The sequence below is a fragment of the Patiria miniata genome, unplaced genomic scaffold (genome assembly GCF_015706575.1).
Source record: "Patiria miniata isolate m_02_andy unplaced genomic scaffold, ASM1570657v1 HiC_scaffold_3, whole genome shotgun sequence".
In the NCBI taxonomy this organism is placed as follows: Eukaryota; Metazoa; Echinodermata; class Asteroidea; order Valvatida; family Asterinidae; genus Patiria; species Patiria miniata.
The window spans coordinates 8,036,137-8,062,844 of NW_024037069.1; the positions used below are offsets into that span (position 1 = coordinate 8,036,137).

General features: G+C 38.6%; 1 protein-coding gene across 4 annotated transcripts; it reads right to left on the bottom strand.

The window, feature by feature from the left end:
* Positions 1-11,703: 11,703 nt before the first annotated feature.
* On the bottom strand, positions 11,704-26,630 carry LOC119736872. 4 transcript variants are annotated; one of them, XM_038210881.1, is made up of 9 exons: positions 26,543-26,630; positions 18,907-18,967; positions 15,665-16,027; positions 15,016-15,225; positions 14,460-14,618; positions 13,496-13,665; positions 12,996-13,034; positions 12,442-12,475; positions 11,704-12,135 (listed from the first exon to the last, which is right to left on the bottom strand). In XM_038210881.1, the coding sequence occupies exons 2-9, from the start codon at positions 18,944-18,946 to the stop codon at positions 12,026-12,028; spliced, it is 1,125 nt and encodes a 374-aa protein (XP_038066809.1). In that variant the 5' UTR covers positions 18,947-18,967; positions 26,543-26,630; the 3' UTR covers positions 11,704-12,025. The 4 variants fall into 4 exon arrangements, with proteins under 4 accessions (XP_038066809.1, XP_038066811.1, XP_038066810.1 ...); XM_038210883.1 differs by having other exon boundaries at positions 18,907-18,964; positions 26,543-26,624; XM_038210882.1 differs by having other exon boundaries at positions 26,539-26,624.
* Between the last annotated feature and the right edge of the window lie 78 nt (positions 26,631-26,708).

Sequence of the window (26,708 nt, forward strand, 5' to 3'; positions counted from 1 at the left end):
CAACTTAAAACTTAAGAGTATTTAAACAAAAGAACCGAATACTCACGAAGTGTGAGTTGAACACTCGTAGAAGTAGAAGTTGGTGTCTACGAAATAAACTGAAGTTTCGGTCGACTCGACATCCAAATCTACGTACACTGCATCATCTATGTAATAGGTATGGGGGAAAAATCACTTAATTTACTAGTGGAAAAAGGCACTTTGAAAATGAGTGTGTAATTTCAATAGCAACGAACTCTAATCGGTGCTAATTGTTAGGACCCAAACTAAACAACGCTAATAGAAGCCATTTTCTGTACCAAATGTTTTTGGCAATGATCACATTTTCTCTGTCGATATCCTGTGAACTTCCCCTTCATGTAATTAAAAACAAAAGACAGGCTGATTCAGAAACCCCATTCATTATAAAAAGGACAAGACATATATCATAACTCTTTTTCAATGTTTGTTTTATATATTGTCCCATAAATGACGTCACATGGATGTTCTTTATTGCACTTGCCTCCTTGTGGAATGGCAGGTATCCCATCACTAGGAGGTGACGTACACTCTAGTACTTCACCATTCTTCGTAGCTCGAGATTCGAATGACCCGAAATGACATGCATAACTCTGGCCGGTCCCTAGATCAGGTAACTGCTGCACAGTCAGGGTGATCTAAAAGTGAAAGTATAAATACTAATCTTTATTTCATTCCTATTCAAAGAACTGCAAGAATATAGATCCAGTGGTCATGGATACTATAGACAGAGTTGAAATAAAACTTGGTGATAAAACACTGAGAATGTACAACTGGTATAGTACGTGAAGTACAACCTTCTGTATCCTTCCGACGCTTAACAATATATTTTCTGAGAGAGTCAAAATTTCAAAACATATTAACATAATGAAAAAGGTATATGAATATGTAGATGTCAGAAAGCTAAATTTCAGTCAGAGAACAGAAAATAGAATGGCTGCAATTTCTACTCATCCCCATTAAGAAGGAAGGTGCATGAAACAATACGTGAATTTAAATACAGATGAAAACCCCCCACATATTTGAAGGCTGGAGATCCCTGGGAAGCAAACAATTAAATTATTATGCCTTATATGTCTATTGAAAAATAAGCTTCACATTGACGTAAAATACTTCCGTATATGTAAAACCTATATCTGGATCAGTCAATAACAAATCTGTTTTTCAAAGTTGAAGTGTATTTTCTGAAAAAGGTTTAATTTTTTCCCTAAGGATGCAAATAAGATGTAATTTAAATACATCTGTTTCTCACCTGTTGCTCAGTGACTGTAATTGGCAGGTTATCATATGGAGCTACATCAGTAATATCAATGCACTGAGCAGCATTGTAGGCCAACCATCGAGTAGAGACATCAGCTGATGGACAGTCTGAATATGTCGTACATCTGGAAAGAATTCAATTGTTCACATTCATGTTACGTTGTATAATTATTTACTACTTATTTTCATGCAACCTTATATGTTTGAAACAGTCTTTGGCCTAACGGTCAAACGACCTAACGATTTCGATTTTACCATATTTGAAGAGGTGGTGAAAATTTGCTGTGAATCTGTGACTGTGGAAAGTGATTCCGTTGGAGACTGAATCGTGAATGGAATGAACCGATTGCAAGCCATATGCCAAACCGCGTTTAATGACTATAAAAACTGTGAGTTAAACTTTACCAGATCTTTTGAGTAGGACGACTAAAAGTTGACCTTGGGCTTGAATTGTTGTGAACAATGAACATTACAATCAGGATAGCTAAGTAGAAACTTTCTTATGAGAAACATATCGGTCTGTCATCTCTGAATGAGATGAATCGAGCACATGCGAAGCTCATTTTCATACAATACGTTTCCAAACATCCATTATGATTATATAACGCCAATAGTGTACTCTGTAACGTTACAATGAATACAGCGAAGCCCGATATTGGGTGTGACTGGACTTACCTTCGTTCCAGAGTGCACCATCCACAATATGGGTCTCCATCATTCCCTGCATCAGTCCCAATACACGTTTCGCACGTAGTGTATTGGCTACAATTCTCCACGTGCATCTTCACCAACTATATAGAGTAAAAAATATTGTACTTTTAAATCTAAATTTTGACCGAAAGTGTTTGATTTCAGCAGAAAGGGTGCTATCTTTTTCCTTCAAACCTTATGAAAATGGAATGACTTGATATCTAATTGCAATGAACAACACACATGCCGGTCAAATTTATATCTTCAGTTGTAAACAGCTGACCTCTCTATCTATACACTGCTAGGATACATTATCTTGTGTTAACCAGTCAACTTCCGACTTCTTTTCGTTTGAGAGAAAGCCTCCAAGCCAACCTCTTTGTGTGTGTTTTTTTTTTAAAGGTAGAGCACAGAAGCCGCATAAAAAGTACTTCTGCAGTAATTATATTCGTTTCAACTTATGATAGGAGTTAACTGTGAGTGGCATGTTAGCAAATGCGACTAAACAGAAATGTTACCTTTTGTTCCGTCAACAGAAATAGCACGCGAGTCGTGTCATTCACCTTGATATCTTGCAGAACTGGACTGGTATCTACGCCGATGCGTTCATACAGTCGACCGTTAGTGTTACTTTCAATGTGAACCTAATGAACAGATGACACATTAAACCTCTTTTTTTCATTAGAAAAACGAGAAACCGATTTTCCATCAACCATGCACTGCTTGCATTGAAGAACCGTCGTTCCCGTAAGCCATTTTGGTACAAAAACGACATGAACTTAAATCCACGAAATCAATAAGTTTGGAGATTCGTGATGTATGAATTAGGGTTTACTAACCTTATAATCGAGTACCTTTTAAATGTCCATACCCAGTGTTGATTGAAATAATATTTTTTTTCCTCCTCAATAATTTCAATTTTATGTTTTGTTTTCACGACAAAAACACTACTTCTTTCCCAAATAAGATTGATATATGTGTCTTGGGGTTTCATTTGGCGCATACAAAAAAGCGTTTGTCTGGCAGCCAATTATAATCGAAGTTTGAAGCATTAAACACTATTTAATCGCTTTGTTGTTTTGTTTTGTAGTATTTGAAACTCGAAAATGGCACGAAACACATCTTTAAGTTTAAGTGGCAGTGGCGCACCCAAGGGGGGTTTAGGAGGCTTGACCCCGCCCAAAGAGGCTGTCATTTTTTGGGGGTTGATAATTATTTTTTTTTAGTCCCACGATTTGACCTTGGTGATAATATGGCCTATTTTCGAGTAGTGTTAATAGCGGTGTAAGTGGCGCCACAAACATCAAAATAGTCCTCCCCCCCCCCGATTAAAAAACTCCAATTTTTTTCTGCGGCCAAAAAGTTTGGGCAATTTTTTTTTGAAATTTTATTTTTTAGCCCCCCCCCCAACCAACTTCTGGGTGCGCTTTTAAGTGGTGTAAAAAGCTTCAAATTAAAATTGCTGTGGTCAAGTCGACCTTAGGCTCTATGGCGACTTTAGCCATACATTTAAATGTATTAGGAAGAAATTACCTTGAGTAGATCTCCACTCGATGTTCCGATTAAAGCGATGGTGTGGTTGACTTCTATTATGGTTATGATGGATGACATGAGCGTACCAGGCAGCTCTAGAATTGCCGCGGATGGAACGGGGGCTATGCCCTTGGCGTACTTGAATAATGGCGTTTGAGCAGCATCATTGGTCATGGGTATGCAGAAATAGCGATCCAGAATGGGAATCTATAACGAAAGTAAAAATAAAAAAAAATAAACTGATGTCTACTCGAAGGGGCTAATTTGCAATTATCAACGAAACACTAATCCTGGAAGTTCAAGAGAGCCGTTGATGAAACGAGAGTGGGTAATTTAGTGGTTTTTTAAGGGGGGGGGGGTTAAATCAATTGTTACATAGTTGTGGGCAGATTACCTCGTCATTTGCAAAGCTTTGTTAACAAGTTAATTGCTATTCAACAAAAGGAAAGCTTCACCAATTTATACCCAACCTATACTAAATCGATAATTTGTTTTAAATATTACATTTAAGGGCCTGTACTATTTTGCAGTTTCTCTTCTTCGCTGTTCTATATGGGAGACAAATATTTATGTTGCGAAATAGCAGCATATTTTGCACGTAGTGCTTACAATGACTAGGATGACTCTGGACGATTTTCTTTTAGGTTAGGCAACTGTTGCATGTAATAGGTTGCGTTGAGTTGGGTTGGAATTCGTTGGATTGAATTTACGCCAGAAAAGTACAGATGATCCGCCTTTTGATTTGTGGTACGTGCGATTTATAGATGCATACCTTATGCCCTTCAAAAAGTAAAGTTTGTTTAATTTGCATATGTTAAAGAATTTAATTTTGTGTACAAATAACCTGCTCGGCCAGAGCCGAATAATTGTCTGGCAGCCAATAATTTGAAATTGATGAAGAAATAATTCAATAAATAAATGTCGGTTGATTTTTGTGTCATGTCTCATTTAAAAGTGAATACATTTTATATTGGTAGTAAAACAGTAACTGAAAAAAATCTACTTTTCGAGTTGAATCTTGAAAACAGCAGGGGAATTCATCTTTGAATCTCATTAGAGGAATGCCAACATCATTCTTATTATGTTTCTGTACTTACCCCGAAACTACTGCAAAAAGAACCCTCCAAATAGTCAACAGACTACTTATTTCCATCCTGAATACATCCCCGCACTGCTTCTTTGAAGGCATCCAAGATATCCGTCATCCTGTACACACACAATGCTGAGTGATTAGTTGGTACATCACTGGTACCCGGAGCTCCTTGGTTCCTGACAAACACAGCATACAGCACCTGCTCGTCTGCATGGAGACCCAATGATGCCGCTAGATCAGGTCCTGCTGGTCCAAAGTGAGCTGCTTGCACCAAGCTGTACACACTGCCATCTGATCCACTGCACTGTAGGGTAATTTCTGTGTAAGCGTCTAGGTTTGGACCGACCTGACATACTCTGTTGATCTTTGAAACAAAGTGCGCAGAATTCAAATCCTCTGTCTGGGAGGCAACGAAATATGTGAATTCATAATGCTCAAAAGGCATAACATACTTTATGGTATAAGAGCGCACAATTGCCCCGTAATTGTAAGAGACCGTATCCTCAAAGTATGATACTGATAAAAAGGGATTGCTGTCAAGGCGTCTTCTCGTAATTGCTGGAAAGTTTCCGCGACCTCCAATATTTTCCACGGTAAATGTAACAGCCACATAGAGCAGTTGTTGTCCATCTCTTACTGGAGCAATCAGACTAACAGTAGATGCATCCTCAAACCCAGCAACGTTAGGAACCGACTCCCTCATCACGTTACTAATATCCTGTAACTGTCGTAACTGACAAATACCATCATACACACCGCCACAGGTTATCAAACTGTTTGGCCGAGTACTGTCAACTACCAGTATCTTGTTGTAGTTATTTGCAAGGTAACAGGGAAAAGCTGGCCTGCTGTCATCACAGGTTGAAACATTCTGTATCTCTTCCAAGCTCTTGTCCAACCTGTACAACCAATTGACAGCTCCAACATACACATCGCCATGGTCATTCAAGGTAAAATGATTGAACTTTGATGCACGTGTTTTGGGTTCATCCAAAATATCAGGATTGTCAAAGCTGGCCAACTCATAGTCTGAGAGGTTTCCAAGCCACTCAGCAGATGTGGTTAACAAATGTACGCAGATGACGCTCGAAGTCAGAACAACTATCCACAAGACGGAATTATGGCTCCTGTAAGACTCCATGATCCTCCGAAGTTTCAGATGGTTGTGGATCATAGGGCGAAACTTATAGCCACAGTCTGTACAGAGAAAAAAACAGTAACCAAAAAAATTATAATACCGTATTGGAAACAGTTCAATGAAAGGAATATTCTCCTCATTTCAAAAAGGATTTAACAAAAAACTCTTTTAACTGTTTGTTTAGCGAATTAGTTTCAGGTTATGGAACTAGGAAATTAGAACCAGATGCAGCGATCGGATCTTCGATTCATTTTGGAACTCATTTCTATTACATAACGAAATCTTATTTTAAGGAAAAAAAGGCGTCCCATTATTTAGAAAAATACGTAAAACATGAGTAAATTAAATAATTGTCAGTAACGATATATATGAAATCCAGGTAATTTTAAAGCATTTTGCTGTTTCAGTTATGAATTTTAGTGAGCTCCTGTTTTTTGAAAATGCCAAACTAAGAGGTAAACTGGCGATTTCACTGCTCGTATCTTTTGCAATTAAATTATCCATTTCCGTCAATATCCTGAGAGGAAAAAAAACCTGGTAGGAACCTCAAAGGCAGTTGGCTGTTGCTCGTTTTAATATTAAAATCAATGAAGTGGAAGCAGCTGCACGATGCCACGCTCAGTTTTTCGGAAACCCAGTTTTATATACCGCACATGCCTTACCAAACACTAACTACAATATTATTGGCGGAGAACCATCAAAACAGTATATAGCAGTACCTTTCACATGGATTTAGTTCGTAAGAATGGAAGTTTTGCTTCTTTTAGAGAATTAAATAGCTTGTTAGGACATAATCTAAGAAATATCTTCATTGTGTCCATCACAATAAAATGCTAAACATTAAAACTGTATTGCATGCTAGCAACATATTATACGTGACAAGTAAGAAGAATTATTCCGAAGCATTTGGAAACTCCAGTCTAAAAACTAAACGAAACAATATCTTGAAGGCTTGAGATTACAAATATCTTTACAACCAAAAATTCAACAGTAAAAACCTTTTTTTATGACCTCTTCTCATTGATGTCACATACACAGTAAACCTAAAATTTAAGCTTTATTGACCATTTCGTCGACTGAAAGCAGGTTCGTACCCATCCATATTTAACCGCTGGCCCTCTTAAGAGCAAAACGTTGTAGAATTTCGAAATTAGTTTACGCCCTTAACTTCCCCGTTTATTCTCCCTCAAATTATAACTTGTATTCTACTACTGTGAGAATTTCGTTGTAGAACGTTCAGGCGGTCACAGTTGTACGAAGTGATTCTCCTCAACAAAGCAATCCCTCTGCTTAGTCTAAAGATCACATGATCAATAGGTGAGTCACCATGATCGTGGGGTAGGTACTCCAATGAAGGATCTTCATAATTATGTTTGCTAAATCAATCACTCAGCACGTCGATAACAGTCACAACTGCATGAACACATACGCAGAGCAGCAACAATCTGATGTCGATGATGAAGAACACAAGGTAGATATTTTACAAAATGGAAAATAGAAAGGTTTCTTCATGGAACAACGAACAGCACTTGTCAAGTTACCGTAGCTGAGTTTATAAACCTGGCAAAATGTTGGGGGTTTCATTTCCGGGTGTTGAAACTCAGGGTCTGTTTACCAGTTGAATTGCTCATTTAAAGGTGTCTCTCAGTGTTAGCTGTTGTTGTGGCGAACAATATATATTGAAACACTGGAATCTCTCTTTCTTGAGACTGACAAGAAATTTAGTTGTAACGCAAAAAAGTGAATGTTTCCCTATAGTGCTGATTATTAGTTCCATGAAATGTCAATGTTGCCTTGATAACTTTGTATTATATTAATTTATTCATTTAATTGATCTCATTCTGATTTGGATTGACTTTGAATAATAATTAAAGTCGTGCACCTTAATTTCTATGAATTCACATCATTGTTTCCCCGCCTTGTTAAATGCTGGTTGTTCGAAACATATCCCTTTTGTTTTGGCCAATTGTTTATTCTTCCCCATTTTAATTTGCATTTGCTGCCTTGAATGAAATCAGTGGCGTCACCAGACTTTTCAGTCTGGGGGGGGGGGGGGCACAGGGGGGCACCAGCATTTGATGGGGGGGGGGGGGCACTTAGGTGGGTAGGGATCGCCGTCCTGGGGGAGGGGTCTAAGGAAAATTTTCGCATACAGAGGATGGGCTAGATGCAAAATGGTGCCACATTTGATGCTCATTTGAAGAAAATACGGATTACTGTGCTTCTTTGTCCTTATGAAAAACCAACTCAGATGATGGGAGTTGAATATAACAAAATATATATATATTTTTTTACCAACCCAAATCTCAGATGGGGGGGGGGGCACTCGGGGGGCACTAGGTTTCCCAGGGTGGGCCCCCTGCCCCCCCCCGTGCCCCCCCTGCCCCCCCCCCCCCTGGCGACGCCACTGAATGAAATACTGAACTTTTAGTTTGGTGTGTCCACACGTAACAATCTACATCTACGATGGTTCTCATCAAAGCCTGTTCGGCATCCAAATGAGGGACTGGTGTGTGGTGCTTCCAACAGTGCACGCTTATAATAATGTGCTTTGGTTGTGCTTTCTTACAAGTGCAATTTGGATTGGTGCCAGTGAAAAAGACATTAACATTGCTAACTGATGGCCACTTGAACTGCTCCATAGTGGGCAGCTCAATGGTTTTCTGAAGTGCATACCAGTCTCTGACTACAGTTAGGCTATATCAACATGATATCTTCAAATTCTCAATAATTGATATTTAGGGATATCATTTTCTGACATGGGGTCCATATATATTTACTTAATTGCCGCTTTTTGTAAGGTTTTTCAATGACCAACGATCAAGATTTCTATTATCCATAACCATTGCACTCGTCTGGCAGGTCATGTCCTACATAATATTGCTCTTACGTGTATGCACGCACATGGGGTGCACAAGCCCCGCCAGACGGGCCAGGCAGCGCAGAAGTGATTTCGGCTTGAGGGTCGAACGCTCGTCGTAGAAAATGCAGGGTGGGGGGGGGGGGTGGGGGAGGGGATACCAATACATTTTTTGGGGGGTGGGGGACGCATCACGAAATCCTGAAAATCCCAGCAAATGCAGATAAATCTAACCATTCCATTTTTCACGTTGTGAATATAATGGTGCATTTTGACCAAGTTGAGAATGGAGCATTGTCCCAAGATGAGAAATAACCAAGTCCAATCACAATATATAACACATAATAACGTTATTCTTTGTTTACATTTGCGTTTATGGGAGCCTACTTGCTGGGGACGAGTGGCTCTCGTCCCCATGAACAGCCATTCGTCCCCATGAACCTACTAGGCTTCCCTACATAGGAAAATTACGCTCATGAAAACAAAGCATGACGTCATTATGACTTGGATCTATTAAGTGACAGTACATACGGTTATCGTGAGCTGAGAAAACTGCCACACTTCCCCCAAAATACACAGGATTCAAATAATGGCGCACTGGCAGCTTGATGTGTGTGGTGTATTATGATTGTATAACTCTTGACACGACGCAATGGAAATTTCCATGTATGTAGTTCGCTTGTTTACTACGCCAAAGTCCACTCAATAAAGGTGTACTTAAAATACATTGTTGTACACATAATAAACCTGAAACTCTTCATCATATGTGTTAAGAGACAACGGGGTGCACGAATAAAAACTACCATTTGCCTTTACTACCAATTCTTAAGCATTTACTCGCATATCTGTATGAATACAAATGAAGCAAAAACTTTAATTGAAGGAGCATTTGCTAAAATCTGAAAGTATTGACTTTTTAACTTTTAGCATTTGCTGGACTTTAATCGATTGATTCATTTCGTATGAAAATACAAGAGTGAGTGCGTCGGATTTGAAGTAGGCCTATTTACTGGTCAGTTAGTTTGGTTCGGGGATACATTGTAAATAATGAAGCAAGTACTTCTGCGCAAACAATTATTGGTGCATTTATGAAAGATTACTGTAAAATTACAACGGGAATCGCACCGAGTCCTGATGCAAGGCGAGTACTATGTTCTACATTAAAATTCCACGTCTAATCGAATCGCTAACCCCCCCCCTCTCATTTGTAGATCTTTATGTTGACTGGGTCCTTTTACTGATTGTGCTTCTTTTGAGTTTGTAAACAACTTTAGAACTTGACGAGCAGTCTCGACATACTTTGACGCTACATGACGCTCTTTTGTTCTTATCAATATATTCACATTTCAAAAAGTCATAAGGTTAAGGTAATTCAAAAATCCTCAAAATTTCTCTTTGGTTTAATAACTAAAAAAAACCTTTTAAAAGACACTTCCTGGGCAAACGGAATATTCCGAATTTTTTTTTGTCGGGATGGGGATGCACCTGCAGTTATGGGGGCCACTTGAAATGTATGGGAGCCACGTGCCCTCCCCCCCCCCCCCCGGCAGTAAGCGCTGCTGCTGGGACTGAATTCGAAGTCCAGGTTAGCATCTTTGTAAAGATTCAAAGCATTTACTGATCGACCCACTCTGCGACCAGGGCTTAGGGTGCCGCCTTGTTCCTCCCTTTTATGAGGCTTGGCCCTGAGGTTATATGGATGGACACTGGACAGGGAAGAAGTGGTGGGCTGGAACCGCCGAGATCCCAGAAAAGTCGACACATGGGAGTCGGCAATGTGCTCATTGAGTTGAGTTGTTAAGTGCGACCCCTGAATGCTTGGTCAACACCACATAACTTTCAGGTTTATTAAAAACATTTTTTTTTCAAACACAGAAGTATTCATTCACGGAGAATAGTAATTATTTACATCTTAACGTATTTTTTCAGGGCAGATACAAAATACGGTCTCACCAGTATAATACAAAATGTAACAAGATTCAGTGAAACCGTCACTTTGTTGGAAGGAATTAAAACTTATATAGAGGTCAAGAAATTTGCAACAATGCGTACCTTTACATAATACTACATGTATGTAATCCCATACGATTACCTTTACTTAGACTCCATAATTATATTCTTCTACTTAAAATTAATTGATTCCATTCCTTTTTACTTTCAGTTAGTTTGTTTTATGTATATAATTGCAAAACTATCAACTATAGTTTTGGATATTTACAATAGAAATTACCAAAAAAAGATTACGATTAATGTTGTTATTGAATTATCTACATGTAAAAAAATAATGTATAGCAAAAGTCTAAGGGTTTGCACGCTATTTAGTCTAGGGCTCTACAGGTTCCTTTTGGCCTTTTAATGGAATTTTACACAATAGAAATCAATAGAAACAATCAACCTTTTCGTCCAAATAACATCTGCATTAAGATATCAAACTGATTAGCCTACCGACATAAAGAGCACATTATACACTTTCCACTGCACATGAAAACTAAAGAATAAAAACGTGTCTTAAAGACATTATTAAAACTAATACAAATGAATAAGGAATGTACAACAAAACAATATAGTACAAATGTTGCTGATATAATATGTGCCCTGTCACATTATACCGACAGACAACCGCCGGGCAACCCAAGCATTAAGTTTTTTTGCACGTTTTTTGGCCCGCATTAAACAGTATCAACAATTTTAAACCATTCATATTGCAAAAGATACACATGCAGTGCAGAAGAAAACCGTTTACAAAAATGTGTCATCACGTGACGGGGAAACCTGTATTAAACGCAATTCTTGGTATTCATCCCCCCCCAAAAAAGGCAATGGCAATATACAAGCCAGATGGCGAATGTAAAAAAGCGAGGAAGAAGGTATGCAATTTTTCTTTTTATTTTTTTTTCTTTTTTTTTCTTTTTTTTTCTTTACAACGAATGATTGACGACGCCATTTTTAAACTATGGGTTGCAGACCATTTCCATTGTCCCCAGTGATATGTGCCACCGGTTCAGAAATTGTGGAAAAATACTCACAACTCTCCAAGGTGTTCAAGACGTACATCAAATTAAAGCTTATTTCATCATCTTTCATTTTCTTTTAAAATTTTTTTGGGGGTAATCTGATTACTTTTAGAAGAAATTTCCATCCGAAGATGATCACCCCTTAAAAAAGTCCTGAAGCCCATCGTCATTTTTAAAAACGGCATTTACCCTCCTTTGCAAAATAGAGCGCTTTTAGGGCCCAAATTTCATCCAAATTTCACAAAATCTGGTTTGAAAATGCAGTGTATTTTGCAGGCTATTATACGAAAGAATTACTTAGAATCAAAACTAATATCTCACAAGTTTTTAGAACAATTGGGAATCTGTGAGGAAAATCAGTATCTCACAAAGAGGGATTTCCCAAATACCGTCAATTTTATATCGACATTTCCATATGATTACGTACGATTGGCTTGTTTCTTTAAGTTACACACATGTCCATTCTCTCCTTTGAGTGGGATAGTGACTTCGGAGTCCAAACACGTCTCTTGGGGTTCTCCCTTAGATCCTGCAAAATATAAAGGTTCGTGATTACTTTTTAAGCGTTTTGTAATTTGTTCAAATTAACGCATCATTAAGTTCATGGTGGGAAGTTCTGAAATATTCCGAGTTTTGGAAATTTGAAATGTGTCAATTTAGCTTGCATTAACTATTTAGCTTGCATTAACTCTTTATTTCAGAAAGGCTTGGATTGTCTCCCACGATCTGTGTATATCCCCCTTAAACCATGCAGCACTGTGAAAACTGGAATCATTCTTTCCAGGTTACGAAAGGAATACGTAAAAGCTTTTTGCCTGTTGTCAACTTCTCATACCTTTATTTCCCCTGACCCTCGTCTCGTTCTGCAACTATTAAGTAAAAGAGAGAATTGCAAAAGTAATTAATTGCGTTCAGTGATCCTGGGTTATACCATAGCGAGCTCCTTTATAATTCAGATAAGTTGGTGTACTGTTATATCCCCTTTAGGTTTAAACTTCTAAATTTGAAAGCAAAAAATACGTCGATTATCTCAAACAAAACTGCTAACGTATGCCTGCACCATGAACATATGTACTACCGTATTCTTAAACACGTGTTTACAGGCCTCGTTTTTGGTGTGTGGACCTTTCTTATCGTGTCAGTTCCAACAAAAGCACTGTTAATCTTGCACAATCTTCCTTTCTGAAAAAAGATTGTTGTTTAAATGATTCGTTGTTTTAACTAAACCGTAAATACCTCATGCAGAATGAATTTCCGACGCCTTGTGTTTGGAACCATTACTGACTTCACAACGAGCACAGTGTTACTTATAATTTATATCATTGCCGCAGAAGCGTGCTGGGGTATTAGGCTGTCTAGAAATACTAGAATACTAAAGTGTTTGCGTACCTCGATGTCATTCTTTTGTCCAGGTTTCCTCATCGATATCTGAAACGACAATGACAATATACCACAGAATGTAATATGTCTCCGTAAACAATATAACGTACAAAACAACTTAGCTCTTTTAATGTTTTTGAATTCCTTGGTCTGCTTTTTTATTTTTATACTGTCTTGATTTTTGTTTAACTATACGTAACTATAACTAATCAGCGGCCATCATTAACAAGACAGAGAGAGAAGATCCGGAGCATCATTCCTGTATCATGCCTCGACACCTTGTTAAATGCGCAAACTCAACCATGCTGGTTTGATACCCAAGCTGTACTTATAGCAATTCAGAAAAACGTTTAGTAAATTTATCCTACTTCTGTGCATATTAAGACAACATTTGTGCAAGGAGATGGATATTGGCTACAAACAATGTATTTCATAATTGATTAATTGCGAGTGTCCACAAAATTTTAAAAAAAAGTTCTTCTGTGATTGGGCGCATGCCCCCAATTTACCTTGCAGACAGCAATAACCAAACCAACGACGACAGCCAATGACAGGCACAAAGCAACTGTGAGCCCAATCACAGCATTTTGAGAGCAATACGGAGTGTCTTCTACTGTATAATTAAAGCCCAACTCAGCCATCGCCGGTACAGCTGCGGTAGGTTGAATTGATTTAAAATCTGGAAATAATTTTTGGAAATTCGTTAAAAAAATTATTATGAATCGATTCGTTTGATGACAGACTTTGTAAGTTTGCGATTTACCGTCAAATGGAATAACTTACTGTCAATTAGCATAATGTAAAGGCAACCATGATAGTTGTAGTGCAACCTCTTTTGACAGCACAATTATAGTACTATTATTGCTTGTTCATTGCTCTTGTACTTATTAAGCAAAGGTAACCATGTCAAACTAAATAATGTTGACATCGAATGTGTACAATAATAGTGGACGAAAAATCCGACAAACAAAATTACTATCATCAAAGTATGAATCAATAAAACATTGTTTTTATCTCAAATAAAGGCTAGGCCAATTAGGGGAGTCAGGTTGGCGAAGCGGTACTTTCCTCGCCTTCCACCACTGTGACCCGGGTTCGAATCCCGCCTGGGCCAATATGTGGATTGGGTTTTCAGTCCCTGCCTGATTCCGTGGGTTTTCCTCAGAATATTCTTCTTTGCTTTTCCTCCCACCTCTAAAACTGTAACTTCTTCCCATTGTCTTCTCTCCACAGGTTTCTTCAGGCTTGCGAGCTACAGTGCCTAGGCCGCTTTTGAGGAATCCTTGGTTTCATTACCAGAAATGATTAATAATAATAATAATAATAATATCCAGGAACAGCATATTTAAATAATTATAACAAAAATTATTTAAAATGGCGTCGAATGTGATCGCTATGCAGGTGATTTCGGGTCATATCTGCATGACCCGGTACCCAGTGCTACCCTACAAAGCAATCAATATCCATGCTCACGTGTTGTTTGAAGGGTATAGAAAGCTGTCACCGTCACGTGGCTACCATTCCTGGAGCTCAGAGCCTCCCCGTAGGCTTGACAGCTGTACAACGTGTCCACTTTACTCGAAACAACTGGGATCGATGCTGAAGTGGTGAAGGTGTTCACCGAATACGCGCCTAAAACACACCGCAAAGACCAAAGCTGTTATTTTTTCTCTTGCTGAAATCAGAATTAAGCCAAGTACATGCATTTGCTAAGCATGATGGATATGAATTACGTAGGCTACAGAAAATACTTTCTTGTGAGAGCATGTGACAAGCCAAAGTGTTGTATGGTCGTTTTGGTTGGATTTACCTGTTGAAATAAGATTATGAGAATCCTTCTTCCCTTAATCAGTTCCATGAAAAGTAAGTTAAATGAAAAGAGATCGTTAAGCCTGGGACAAAATAAGAAATTACCCAGTGCAAAGGTGTTTCAATTCAAAGACATGCTGCCAGAATTCATAGCCGGCTTATGTTAATTCCCATCTTATGGGGGAGTGCGGCACCTGAGATTCAGTAACCCTGTATTTACTCGGTTTTACGGTGAACCTATCGCTGATGAGTTGTGTGTCGCCGTCACTATACTCAAGCAGCCATCGGAGAGCCACGGCAGGCTTGGCATCCCGTACGATGCAGGTCAACCTTCGTTTTTTTATGTCGTTCGGTAACTCTGCCTTGCACGCAGTCTCGGAGATGCGTTGAGTGCATTGGGTCACGTCGGGAAACGGCTCTTTGGGAGATACTTCACAATAAATCAACGAAAACATTTTTCAAAAAATTAGGATACGAGGCTTCAAAGCAAAACTATTTTCAACCAACAACTATACCGCTGTCATAAAAAGCAGTCACATGAAAAACGTTCAATGGTATTCAGTGGCATCAGAAAACTGCTAGTTCTTAAAAAAAAAAAAATGACTACAATTCAGATAAAAGTTTTCAGACTTCCTGGTTTTTTTTTATTTTTTATTAATCTTTACTTTTTTGATGTTTTTTTGTGTGCAAACACTTACAGAAAAGGGGACAATAAACATCAACGGGTTACAAGAGCCGTCAGATCAATATGGAAAAATCGATCACTATTATTTGAATTGAAATAAATTGAAAGAAAACTGTGTTGGAAAAAGCATTGCTTTTCTCCAACGCATGAAATACAATTATTTACTAATCACCAACCAACTCACCTTTGACGCGCATAGTCACGTGCCCATCAACTAGCATTCTTAACCGCGGTTTGACCCTACAATAGTAGGTCCCTTCATCTGAGTCGGTCACATTCTCAACAACCAGAGAGAAGTTTCCGTTGATGTCATACACGCCCTCTGGGATGCCGTTTTGTGGAGCGACGTTCCCTAGGAAGTAGGAGATCAAGATGTCTTCATCTCGTAGTCTGGGGAAGTACCAGTACATGACTTCGATCTGATCCAGCGGGATTTGTCCGGATGCGACGAGAGGGCAGGACAGGATGCCAGGGTTGCCTCGCTCCAGGAAGATGGTTCCATCCTCTTTACTTCTTGCTTGGATGCGAATAACCATCACAGAAACGACTACTACCGTAGCCTTGGTCAAGGCGTTTGTTATTATTCGTCCGTACGGTATTCGGCGGCATATCCTCGCATATCCTCCTGACTGATCGAGTGGAGTCGAGTGCATGTAAAAATACAGCGCGAACAGCGACCTCGTGCAGCCACTATTTTATGCAAATCATTTGGATCTAGACTAACGCTTTAGTCCAATCGTCCATGTAAGGTTTTGGGGGTGGTGCTCATTATGCTAATTACTTAAGCTGACCTTAAAAGTCGTTTTCTGATTGGTCGAGCGTTGCGTGGAAACCTGCAAATAGTTAGCGCGCGGTGAAAGGTCATATAGAGATAACGTGGACATGTACTGTACATGCATAATGCACAACAAAGTGTTTCTGACACATCCGCAAAAGACGAATAGCTGCACTTGTAATAATTTGATGGACGTCGGGATTTACCAAGGTTGTGATTGGACACTCCACATATTAGGCCCGCCCACACAAATTTGTATTTGCATAATTATGAGATCGTGCACTAGAAATATAGCGCAAAATAAAGGAAAACATAAGCTTTCGCCGACGATTGGGCCAAGGCGTTCGATCAGATCCAAATGATTTGCATATAATAGTGGCCGCATGGTGTCGCTGTTCGCACTGTATTTTTTACACGCACTGCATATCGAGGATTTGCCGCCGAATACCGTACGGATGGATTAACACAAACGCCTTGAGCAAGGCTACTACCACCTGGAAAGAGTACCAATGGATCATATTACAAAACAATTAGTCATCAAATTCTAGAGAATCATGATGGTGGAAAATTAACGGAACAATATGTTTAAAGCAAATGAGTACATGTTGTAATATATTACATGTACATTTAAATATTGTTGTTATCCAGCACAACTCGTACAGGGCATGCAGTTTTGGAACACGTTATTTCATCCCATAAGACCCCCATTTGACTGAAAAGGTTAGAAAAAGGAAGTTTAATTGTATGGCGGCACTCCCAGATTGTTGCATGTTTGTAACACATTTTCAATCTAGTTCTAGTTTAGTTTTGCACTTAAGCGATAGAGCAACTGCACTATAGTTTTAAGGTTCAGACAAATACAAATGAACTCCTTGACGGGTTTCAAATACTATTTGTGCACATGAGCTTTAAGGAAACGTTTGATCCTTGTGCTTTAAAATTATTCTAATATAAAATGAAAACTAACAAAACTTTTGTACGAGATCAATTTGCGGCTAGCAGAGAGGTTTTTTTAAGGGGGGCTGAGTCCTATTCTATCTCTGTCCAGTTGCTTGACTAAGGCCGGGGAGGGGCCTGGGGCAGGATCGAGTCCTCTTCCTCTCCCTCCCCCTCCCCTGTTAAAATAAACTTTTTATAGCATTGCAAACCAACACCACTGTCTCGGTTGTAGACCTCATGCATAGAGCTTAAGGTGGAGTAAGAGCAGGGTGACCGTTTTAGCCGATTTTCGGCTAACTTTGACAGTTTTTTAGTTAAAAAACGAGTTTGACAGAAAATTTGACAGAATGGACTTTTTTTGGCAGATTTCTGGCATAATTCTTCAAACATGGATATTTGACAGAAAACAGCAAATTTGAAGACAAATGATACATTTGTTCAAAAATGCTTCAATCCTTTTAAACAATTCCTTGCATAAAGGGACAGGTTGGCTGGTCTAGGCGCTGAGGTTTACTGGGAATTAACCGGACTTTGTCGTGAGGCAACCGCGTTTAGCCTGAAATTTAAGCAATTTCATAACATCTTTACGTTGGTATAGATTGTTTGTAAAGTAATTTGAACCTTAATTAAGGCAAAACTACAAACATCTACATGTGATTATAAGTGTTTCTAGTGCATTTCGAGTAATTCTGGGGAATTTGGCAGATTTTAGATGAATCTGACAGATTGTTGAATTGCATTTAGCAGAATTTGGACGTGACCTTACGGTCACCCTGAGTAAGAGGGCAACGGTTTTGTATCGCTTGCATTGGCATGAGTAATTCGTTTGTGTGTTTATTGTAACAACACTACTAGAACACCCTCTGAGATATACCTAAAACCGAAACATCTATTGCATCCATTTCGCTGCTCTGGGTCAAAGCAACTCCTGACGATACGTTCTCTCCACAACAATGTTCATACCGTTGAAAAAAAGGACCTGACATACAGGGTGAGTCAAAATAGCGGAACCCAAACCCCAAAATTATATTTCATATTTAAAAATATTTATAGCACCAAAAATAATAATGACTGGAAAGCCCATTTTATAAGCTACTTCTAGATGAAATTCTGAAATTGCTTAATCTGTTCAAAGAATATTACCATTTAAACACACTGACCCTAAAACCTCTTTCGTCCAAAAATGCGATTTCAAGAATCGTCGTCACTATTGTCTTCAAACATCACCAGCGATTAAACCTCAACCTTACCATGGTTGTTAATAAAGGTATTGTGTACTACCGTTGTTGACAGTTGTTAAAAAAAGCATTTATTCTGTGCCATTTTCTTTGTTATTTCTAAAAGTCAGAATACATAAGGTTTTTTTTGGGGGGGGGGATGAAACAGGTTTTAGGGTCATTGCGTTGAAATGGTGATATTCTTTGCACGGAATGAGCAATTTCAGTATTTTTTTTTCATCTAAAAGTAGCTAGTTATGGAATTAGCTTGAAAGTCATTATTATTTTTGGTGCTATTTATTTTTTTAAATACGAAATATAATTTTGGGGGTTTGGGTTCCGCTTTTTTTACTCACCCTGTACAAACCACTGATACAAACGGAATTACCCTATTTGTTTAAAAAATGCGATTCAAATTTCGAGTGCAAAACATAACTTGAGAATGCGCACATTCGTATGGCTAGCTGACTGAAGTGAGCAATGGATGCCATTTACCTAGAACCATCCACAGGTTTGCTTTGTGTGCTTGGATCATCAGTGTTGGAAAGCATCACTGCTGCAGAAAGGGGAAAAATAATACTTCAAATAAGGCAACGATAATTTGCAGATTGTGTTCTTGTTGAAAGCTACTACAAAAAATGGTACCAGCCCCCCCCCCCCCCTTTCCAAAAAGAAAATACCTGCGCCTCAATATTCCAGCATGGACGTGCAAGTGCCCTTTTCAAAAAAATGTTTACCCCCTCCCCCAATAAAAATTACCTTGCTTCGCCCATGGCGCAGCATTTACACAGCCTAGGGCTTTATAATTTTTTATTTTTTTTTAAGTTGTAGACGGTTATCATTAGAAAGATAAATGAGGAATGTTTCAAATAATGCATCACACATTACATTACGATCTGTGAAAGGTATACAAGTAGTCCGTGCTACGGGGGGTCTTTGTGCACGCCCTCCCCTTCCCTCCCCCTCCCCCGCCATAATCCTCAGCGGCTGTATTTTTTTCTGTAATCCTTTGCACATCCTCGAAAGCCAAAAAAGATGGATGATATACAGTGAAAATTTTGGAATGCACTCTCTCTCGGCAGGTCACTTATTGGAACCCCCTCTGATTGAGCTACATCGATGCATTTTCTTACAGCACTAGACCCGGACAAGGAAACAAACAAAAACAACCGAGAGAGTGCATCCCTAAATATTCACTGTTAACACTTTTTTTAGGGGGGGGGGGGGACAAAATTATATACCAATTCAGGATTGTAAAAAAATGCATGGGGTGGAGGGTTCTGAGTGTGCACGTTAGTAGTAGCTTTGGTCAAGGCGTTCGTCGATTATGTGTATCCTCATGGTCACTCAACGCGCAATGCAATTTACGAAGTGCAAACAGCGACCTCACGCATCTACAGTATGCAAATCAGTTGGTGAAGAACGAACGCCTGGCTTGGCACAGCGGATCGCACAATCGTGTGTTTTTTTCAGTTCAACTCCCCCCCCCCCAAAAAAAAAAAAACAGAAACAAAATCCAATTACAGTACAGTATTTATGGGAGTATAGCCATTATTGTTTCATTACTTTTATATATTTCATTTCAGAATTTCAAAGAGAAAGTTAAGATAAATAACAGTGAAATCATATGTAAATAATGTTGAAAAAATATATTCAAGGAGTTGCTTCGCCGTGACGGAAGGCGGGAAGACATTCAGCGAACCCTTACATACCAGGGAATCCCCCCCCCCCCCAAAAAAAAAAACCCTGAAAGCGCGCTCATTCACAGCTTAAAAAAAATACATCGCAAATATCTATACATATTTGGAGAGATTAACTTTTCAACAACAAAATCTTTTCAATCGGGTAAAAAAAAAAAAATTCATCGGTTTGCCCTTGCGGTATGCTATACACAACACGAACGGCACATCCGCACGTGGTTTGTTTATTATAGCCAATCACGGGTACTCTTTTAGTAGATTTTTGGCAAATAAAGCGATTATGGCAAAAATGAATATTTTAGCGGAATTCTGCAAAATTGGTGGTCCTGGCAGAAATAAAAATATAGCAGATTTGTTTTGAAATAGTTTCAATCACTTCAAACCAACACTTGGATAGCGTTGAGGTTCCCTGACGTGTACGACTACACAGTAAAACACTATAGACATTGGAAGCCAGGCTAGATACGCGTTTGTTTTTTTATTAAATTGTTATTTTATTCAATTTTTTTAAAGGACATTTTGTGATTTTTTAAAAGCAAATTTTATAAGATAATGCATGTGAGAATAGTGTTTATAATGTGTTTCGTGTAAATCTGGTCGATTTAGCACATTTGTGTTAAATCTAGCAGAATTTTGAAATGCCTCTGGCAGAATTTCACGATTTTTATCTAATCACACTGTATCCAATTTCTATCCAACAATTCATTGCGCGCCCGAGACTTTGAAGTGGCTGAAGAGTGGCAAATTAAGAGACACATTTCCCCAAAAGAGCCATTGAATGTCCTTATTTTTGGTGATGAGTGCATATCATATGTTTGCGCGCTCCTTTTCAACACACCACACAACCGCTCGAAACATCCCCATTGGAACGATCTATGGAATCTGCTGGGTAGTTTCAGTTTTTATGTCATTAGGTCTACTAACAAACGCGGTAAAAGTTTCGTTCTTAATCGAGTATTATGAAGAATATATAATATGCTTTCGATTAATGTGAATTTTATTTAAAAAAAAGTCGATTACATTTCGTCATTTTGATAAACTTCACGACTCTCTTCTGATTTTGTTAAAGTTTGTGTGTAAAATTGTCGTTTTTTTCCGCTTAGTTTGTAGTACTGACCATCTTCAAATCGCCATAATTTACGCTAGCGCCCTCCTTTGACTTTCTTAATACACATCACCGTCCAAAACGAGACAAAGAATTTCCATCCAATAAAGGAAGCTCTTCGGGGTGCAGTGCACTAATTCAAGTGAGAATTTCTACGCGAGGTCATTAGGCCAAACAAAATAAGTTTTTTTGCCTCAAATGTCGGCTGATGACTGCAAATGGTGCCCGACTAGACTTAGTGCAAATACATGGGAGTCCAGAGAAGCCACATAAAGCTTATTCTCGATCATAACCCCATCTAAAAACACGTTAAAATTGTGCAGCAGCAGGATTCCAGTCAAACCAGTGAATTTGGCGGTTTTGAGACATCATCTTTCATTGGGAAAAAAACGTTTTCATTTTGCCGACGCGCATGGCTACGGCGACGCGCGCGCATACCAGAAACCGGAGACTTTTCTTTTTGGCCTTAGCATAAAAAAGTGCCCGATCAACTTGTTTTGAAAACGGAGACCGTTTGGCTTTCAAAAAGGTGGAATTGTGTAAATGTAGCCAAGGATCAACTCCCTGGTTTTGGGGCTTCCATCTGAAGGCAGGCTTGATAAAAGTGCGGTTGAAAGATGGGTTTTATTTGAAAAGTGAAAGGATGCCACTTGTAAAATGGCTACATGCAGCCTTGGGAACTACCACTTTTTGGGAGGTGATTTTTTTTTTTGGTGCGAATCTTTAAAAATGCAATTGGCTAGTTTACCCAAAATTGAAAAGAAATGACAAGATGAAGGACCAGACAATAATTTGTGGGATTTGGGGATTTAAATGGATTCTCACTTAAAAACTCTCATGCGGGGGGGGGGGGGGGGGGGGGGAACCATTGAAGACACGAGTCTGCTAATCAAAACCATCAATGACTCTGAAACATTTCCTCCCCACCCTTAGAGATATTTTCTTTTCAAGACAACCACGCCCACCCCCAAAAAGGAAGTAATTATCCAAATAATAAACAAAATCACAGAAAACAAGCAAACAAAATAAAAATTCTCTCATGCGCTCACCCAACAACCGATACACCCATACCCACGTATATTTTGCAAAAACAGAACTTTTTTAAATGAAAGACATTGCAGATTCTGTAGGCCTATGTGTGCTGGTTTAAAACTGTACAAAATGCTATAGACTGCAGGCCTTGAACATTTAACCCCATAAACGGCCAGGGTATCAATTTGTTTCCATTTTTTTCCTCCAATAAATTGACGTCTTTGATTCATTCTTGAAATTTTTTAGTATGCATTTTGTGTCAGGTAATTAAAATTCGATATCTTTATAGGGTGCAGTGCACTAATTCAAGTGAGAATTTCTACGCGAGGTCATTAGCATATAAAGTTCCCCCCACAACTTCTTTTGAAAACGGAGACTATTTGGCTTTAAAATCGGTGGAATTGTGTAAATATAGTGTAAACTCCCTGGTTTTGGGGCTTCCATCTGAGGGCAGGCTTGATAAAAATACGGGTTAAAAGATGATTCCTATTTGCCTGAAAAAGTGGAAGGATGTCACTTGCAAACTGGCTACATGCAGCCTTGGGAACTACCACTTTTTGGGAGATGATTTTCTTTTGGTGTGAATACTTTAAAAATATAATTGGCTATAGTCTACCCAAAATTGAAAAGAAATGAAAAGATGAGAAAAAACAGTGATGTCGACTTGCATGTTATTTGGCCATGAACTTTGTTGATTTTACACTGTTATCAATGGGGCTTGAATTAGTTCAGCGCACCCTGGCCTATGAGCCGTGGGAAACCAGTACACAATGACACACTGGGTTAATCTGCTACGTTCGAACACATACACAACACACCTTATCATTAACTGCAGGGGACGTTCCATTTTAAGTAGGGTGAAATGTTGCTGTTTGAAAAACGTGTCAATACAAGTCTTTTTGCTGCTATTATAACACTGTTACATAAGCAGTATTTTCACTACTAACTCAGGCTTGATTTCAAAAATAGAAGTCTTGAAATAATAAGTGTGGGTGGATTGATAAAACAAGCATGAACTTCAAAATAATAATGTTTGGCCCCACACAGCTGCATACTTGCTGGACTAAGCTACCCCTATTTACCAAAGTAGTACAGCACGTTCAGACTGCACTGGTCTTCGGAAGTTGTGTGTACACAATGATCAAAGCTAGTGCACTGCAGTGCACAGGAGTGTTCAAAGTAGCGTTTCTACTGTGCGAAGGAATTGATATGATATGCTTGGGTATTAAAAATCCCGGTACAAACCGTTATTTCGTTTTACCGTTTTGGATTTCCTCAAAAGCAAAAACAGTAAACAAACCATTGACTATTTTGTCGTTTTACAGTTTTGTAACTTTTTCAGTCAACTTCAAGGAAAATTCCAAAGTTCAGGTCAGGCCAGGGCAAGGTTAAGATTTACGATTAATAGTTATGTGCATGACAGCTTAAACTCAGAGGGTAAGGACAATTCAGATTTAATGTTCTGTCAACTTTGAACATGACCTTCCTACTGGTCGCGTTCAGGGTGCAGAGTTTAGTTTCATTGTTTTAAAGCTCTGATGTACTTACTTAGTAGCTCCCCTAGGGAAAAAGAAATAACTATGATTTTAGTTCCAGTTTAGATGCCCCCCTCCCTTTCTTGGTGGTGCCTAGTGTGTCCCCCTGTTTGTTTATTTCAGCCCATTAACACGTTCCCCATATACAATCTGCCACAATTAAAGGGAATGTACATCATTGGCTTTTGCTGTAATTTTCAGAAATGAACTATTTTGAGGGGTTAGTATAACAGATCAAAATATTGTTACACTGACATGTTTGAAGTTTTGTGTTCGAAAATACTGAAAAAAAAACAAGAAAACAGAAAATGTTCAAGTAGTCTGGTTCCCTGAATCCACTAAAGATGAAATGGATCTATTTATAGACGCCGGAAAATTGTAAGGTAATGGAATCAGTCTAACTGGCCTTCACCCGTTCAAGAAAATGTAACCAATATAGTAAACGAAATTTGGACTGAAAAAAAATTGGTAAATTTGGAGCAGTAGTTAAAAAATAGTTAGGGTTTTCCAACGGTGGTCGGAAAGTTATACAAAAATATCACTTTTCTTGAAAATGACTTCACACCAGGTGCCATGATTTTACAGGATGCTTAGACTGTCATTTACCAACATCCTAGTAAGGTATTTCGTTAAAAAAATGGTAGTTTTGTTTTTCGATGTTTGCAAATGTTGTATATTCCCTTTAAGCCTCATACAGCCAGCAGCTTGACCACTGAGCAGAGACAAGTTCACATTCACTATACGTTAAATGTTCCTCCCGACCTGGAGAGTGTTTTCCTGCTTGGATTTGTCTGCTTGTCGAGGCATTATGTGAGTTTTGTCATGGAATTCTTTTATTTTATGTTATACATGTAGCCATATATTCAGTTTAGTTTCAGTGTATTATTAAGTTTTGAGAAGTTTGTTTTGTTTTAGTATTGTTCAGTGGTCTGACATGTTTTTAGTAAGTATATGAGCAGTCTTGCTGTGATTTGAACGATTTTGATTGAATTTACGATGGATCATGATCGTTGCAATTTGGGTATTTTTGAGGAAAATTGTGTTGCCACAAAAGCCCACAAGGTTGAATTATTGACTTGTTTTCTTGGTAGTCGGAATGGCTGAGTTTTGATGAAATTATTGCCTATATTTAATTATTAGGTTTGATTATTTTTGTTTTATAGTTCTAATTCTGTGGTCATATTCTGAAATCTGGTTTTAAGTAGAGATATGAATGTGTACTCTTGGTTGGTAGTTGGATGGATGTGTTTCCCCCTAGTGTGCCGTTTTTCCGGGTAACACCATATCATTTTCCAAGTTTTTGGGGTAACATTTGCATGGCCCTTGCCCAAGTTAGCAAAGATTTTACTTGGGCACAGAATAGAGCTACGTTACTGAATAGTTATAAGGGTTCAATTTTAGTAATGAAAGCACGTACAAATCAAGAGTCAATGACACAAAATTGTTATTTCGTGATGGCTGTAATGACTTCAGAATATAAGAAACACACAATTAAATCAGTGAACTAACTAGTGATTTACCTGTAATCTGGACAACACTAACTCAGGGGCGTAAATGGGGTGAAATATCTAGGGGGAAACCCAGGAACACATTTTTTTTTCAAGGGGGCTCTGAAAGTGAATGAACTGCGTCTTGCTTTTTTTTGTTTGACTGACATGATAAAGGCCTAACTGACACGTCACTAAAAAGAAAATGGGCGGGGGGCATGACCTCTGTTGCCCCCGCCCCTCCCACCCTTGCAGGATCCACCCCCTGGACGTAAATGCTATAGCTGTTTTACTTTTGGAAACAAAAAAACATAGGGAGTTCAGCTCCCTTTGTTGGCAAATATTACCAAAACAAATCACCAAAATTTGATTTTGTTGTTGTTGTGCTTTTCGGAAAAGTCCTGTTTTTTTTTTAGGAGTTGGGGACTCGCCATGGCCATTTTGAACCTACGGATACATCATAGTTGGTACTCCAGCGTTATAATTATGTCGAATTCCCGATGAGCATATGCGCTGGCTAGAGTCTAACTAAACGTTATATATTAGTTTTGTATGACTGAAACAGTGGACTGAATTTGTTCTCAATATGGACTTGGAGAAGAGCCAGTATACCTAAAATATAGCCACTCCAAGAATGAATGCATAAATGAAATTATAAAGGTAATCCTTACTGTTAGGACCCCGTTCCTATATAGAAAGGGAAAGACTCACCAATACAGTTGACTAAATGACACTCAAAACTGACATTATGATATTTCTTGGCACATCTGAACAATTGGCAATGACACCTTCTTGAATATCAGCAGGTTTAATTTTGTGGAAAGAGGGCAGGGCTTTGATTTATGAGGAAAATTCAGGGGTAAAAGACGACGATGACAACCAGAAAACAGACTCAAAAACCAAGATGGCAAACGTGAAAGCTCGATGCGATGAAAGCTCGATGCTGATTGGCTGATAAAAAATAAACATCTTATTTAATTTTTTTTAGCAGCCAATCAGCATCGGGCTTTCATTATGTAGGGCTTTCACACGTGTGAGAACTACAACATGCACGTCTGACTGCGAAAAAAAGTCACATTTTCTTTGAAAGTGCTTTCAAAATTACAACTAACATGAGTTTATATGAAGAAAAAGTCACTTTGGTACTGGACAGTCATCTGCAAAAGTCAGTTTTGAACAGAACTCGTAACAAATAGAGGTGTTCTAAAAGTAAGGATTACCATTATAAACAGCTACAAAATTCAGATTATAAACTGGAAAGAACATACTTACGGGGAAGAAATTTCACGAAAACCCGCTCAGTAGTATCATGGAGGAACATGTTTCACTGTTCCAAAGCTCGATGTGTTCTTGACATTCTTGGACTAAATTCACAGTTTTGATGCACTCGACATTTTACAACCATAATGCGGACGTAGTTGCCCAACAGGACAAAAGT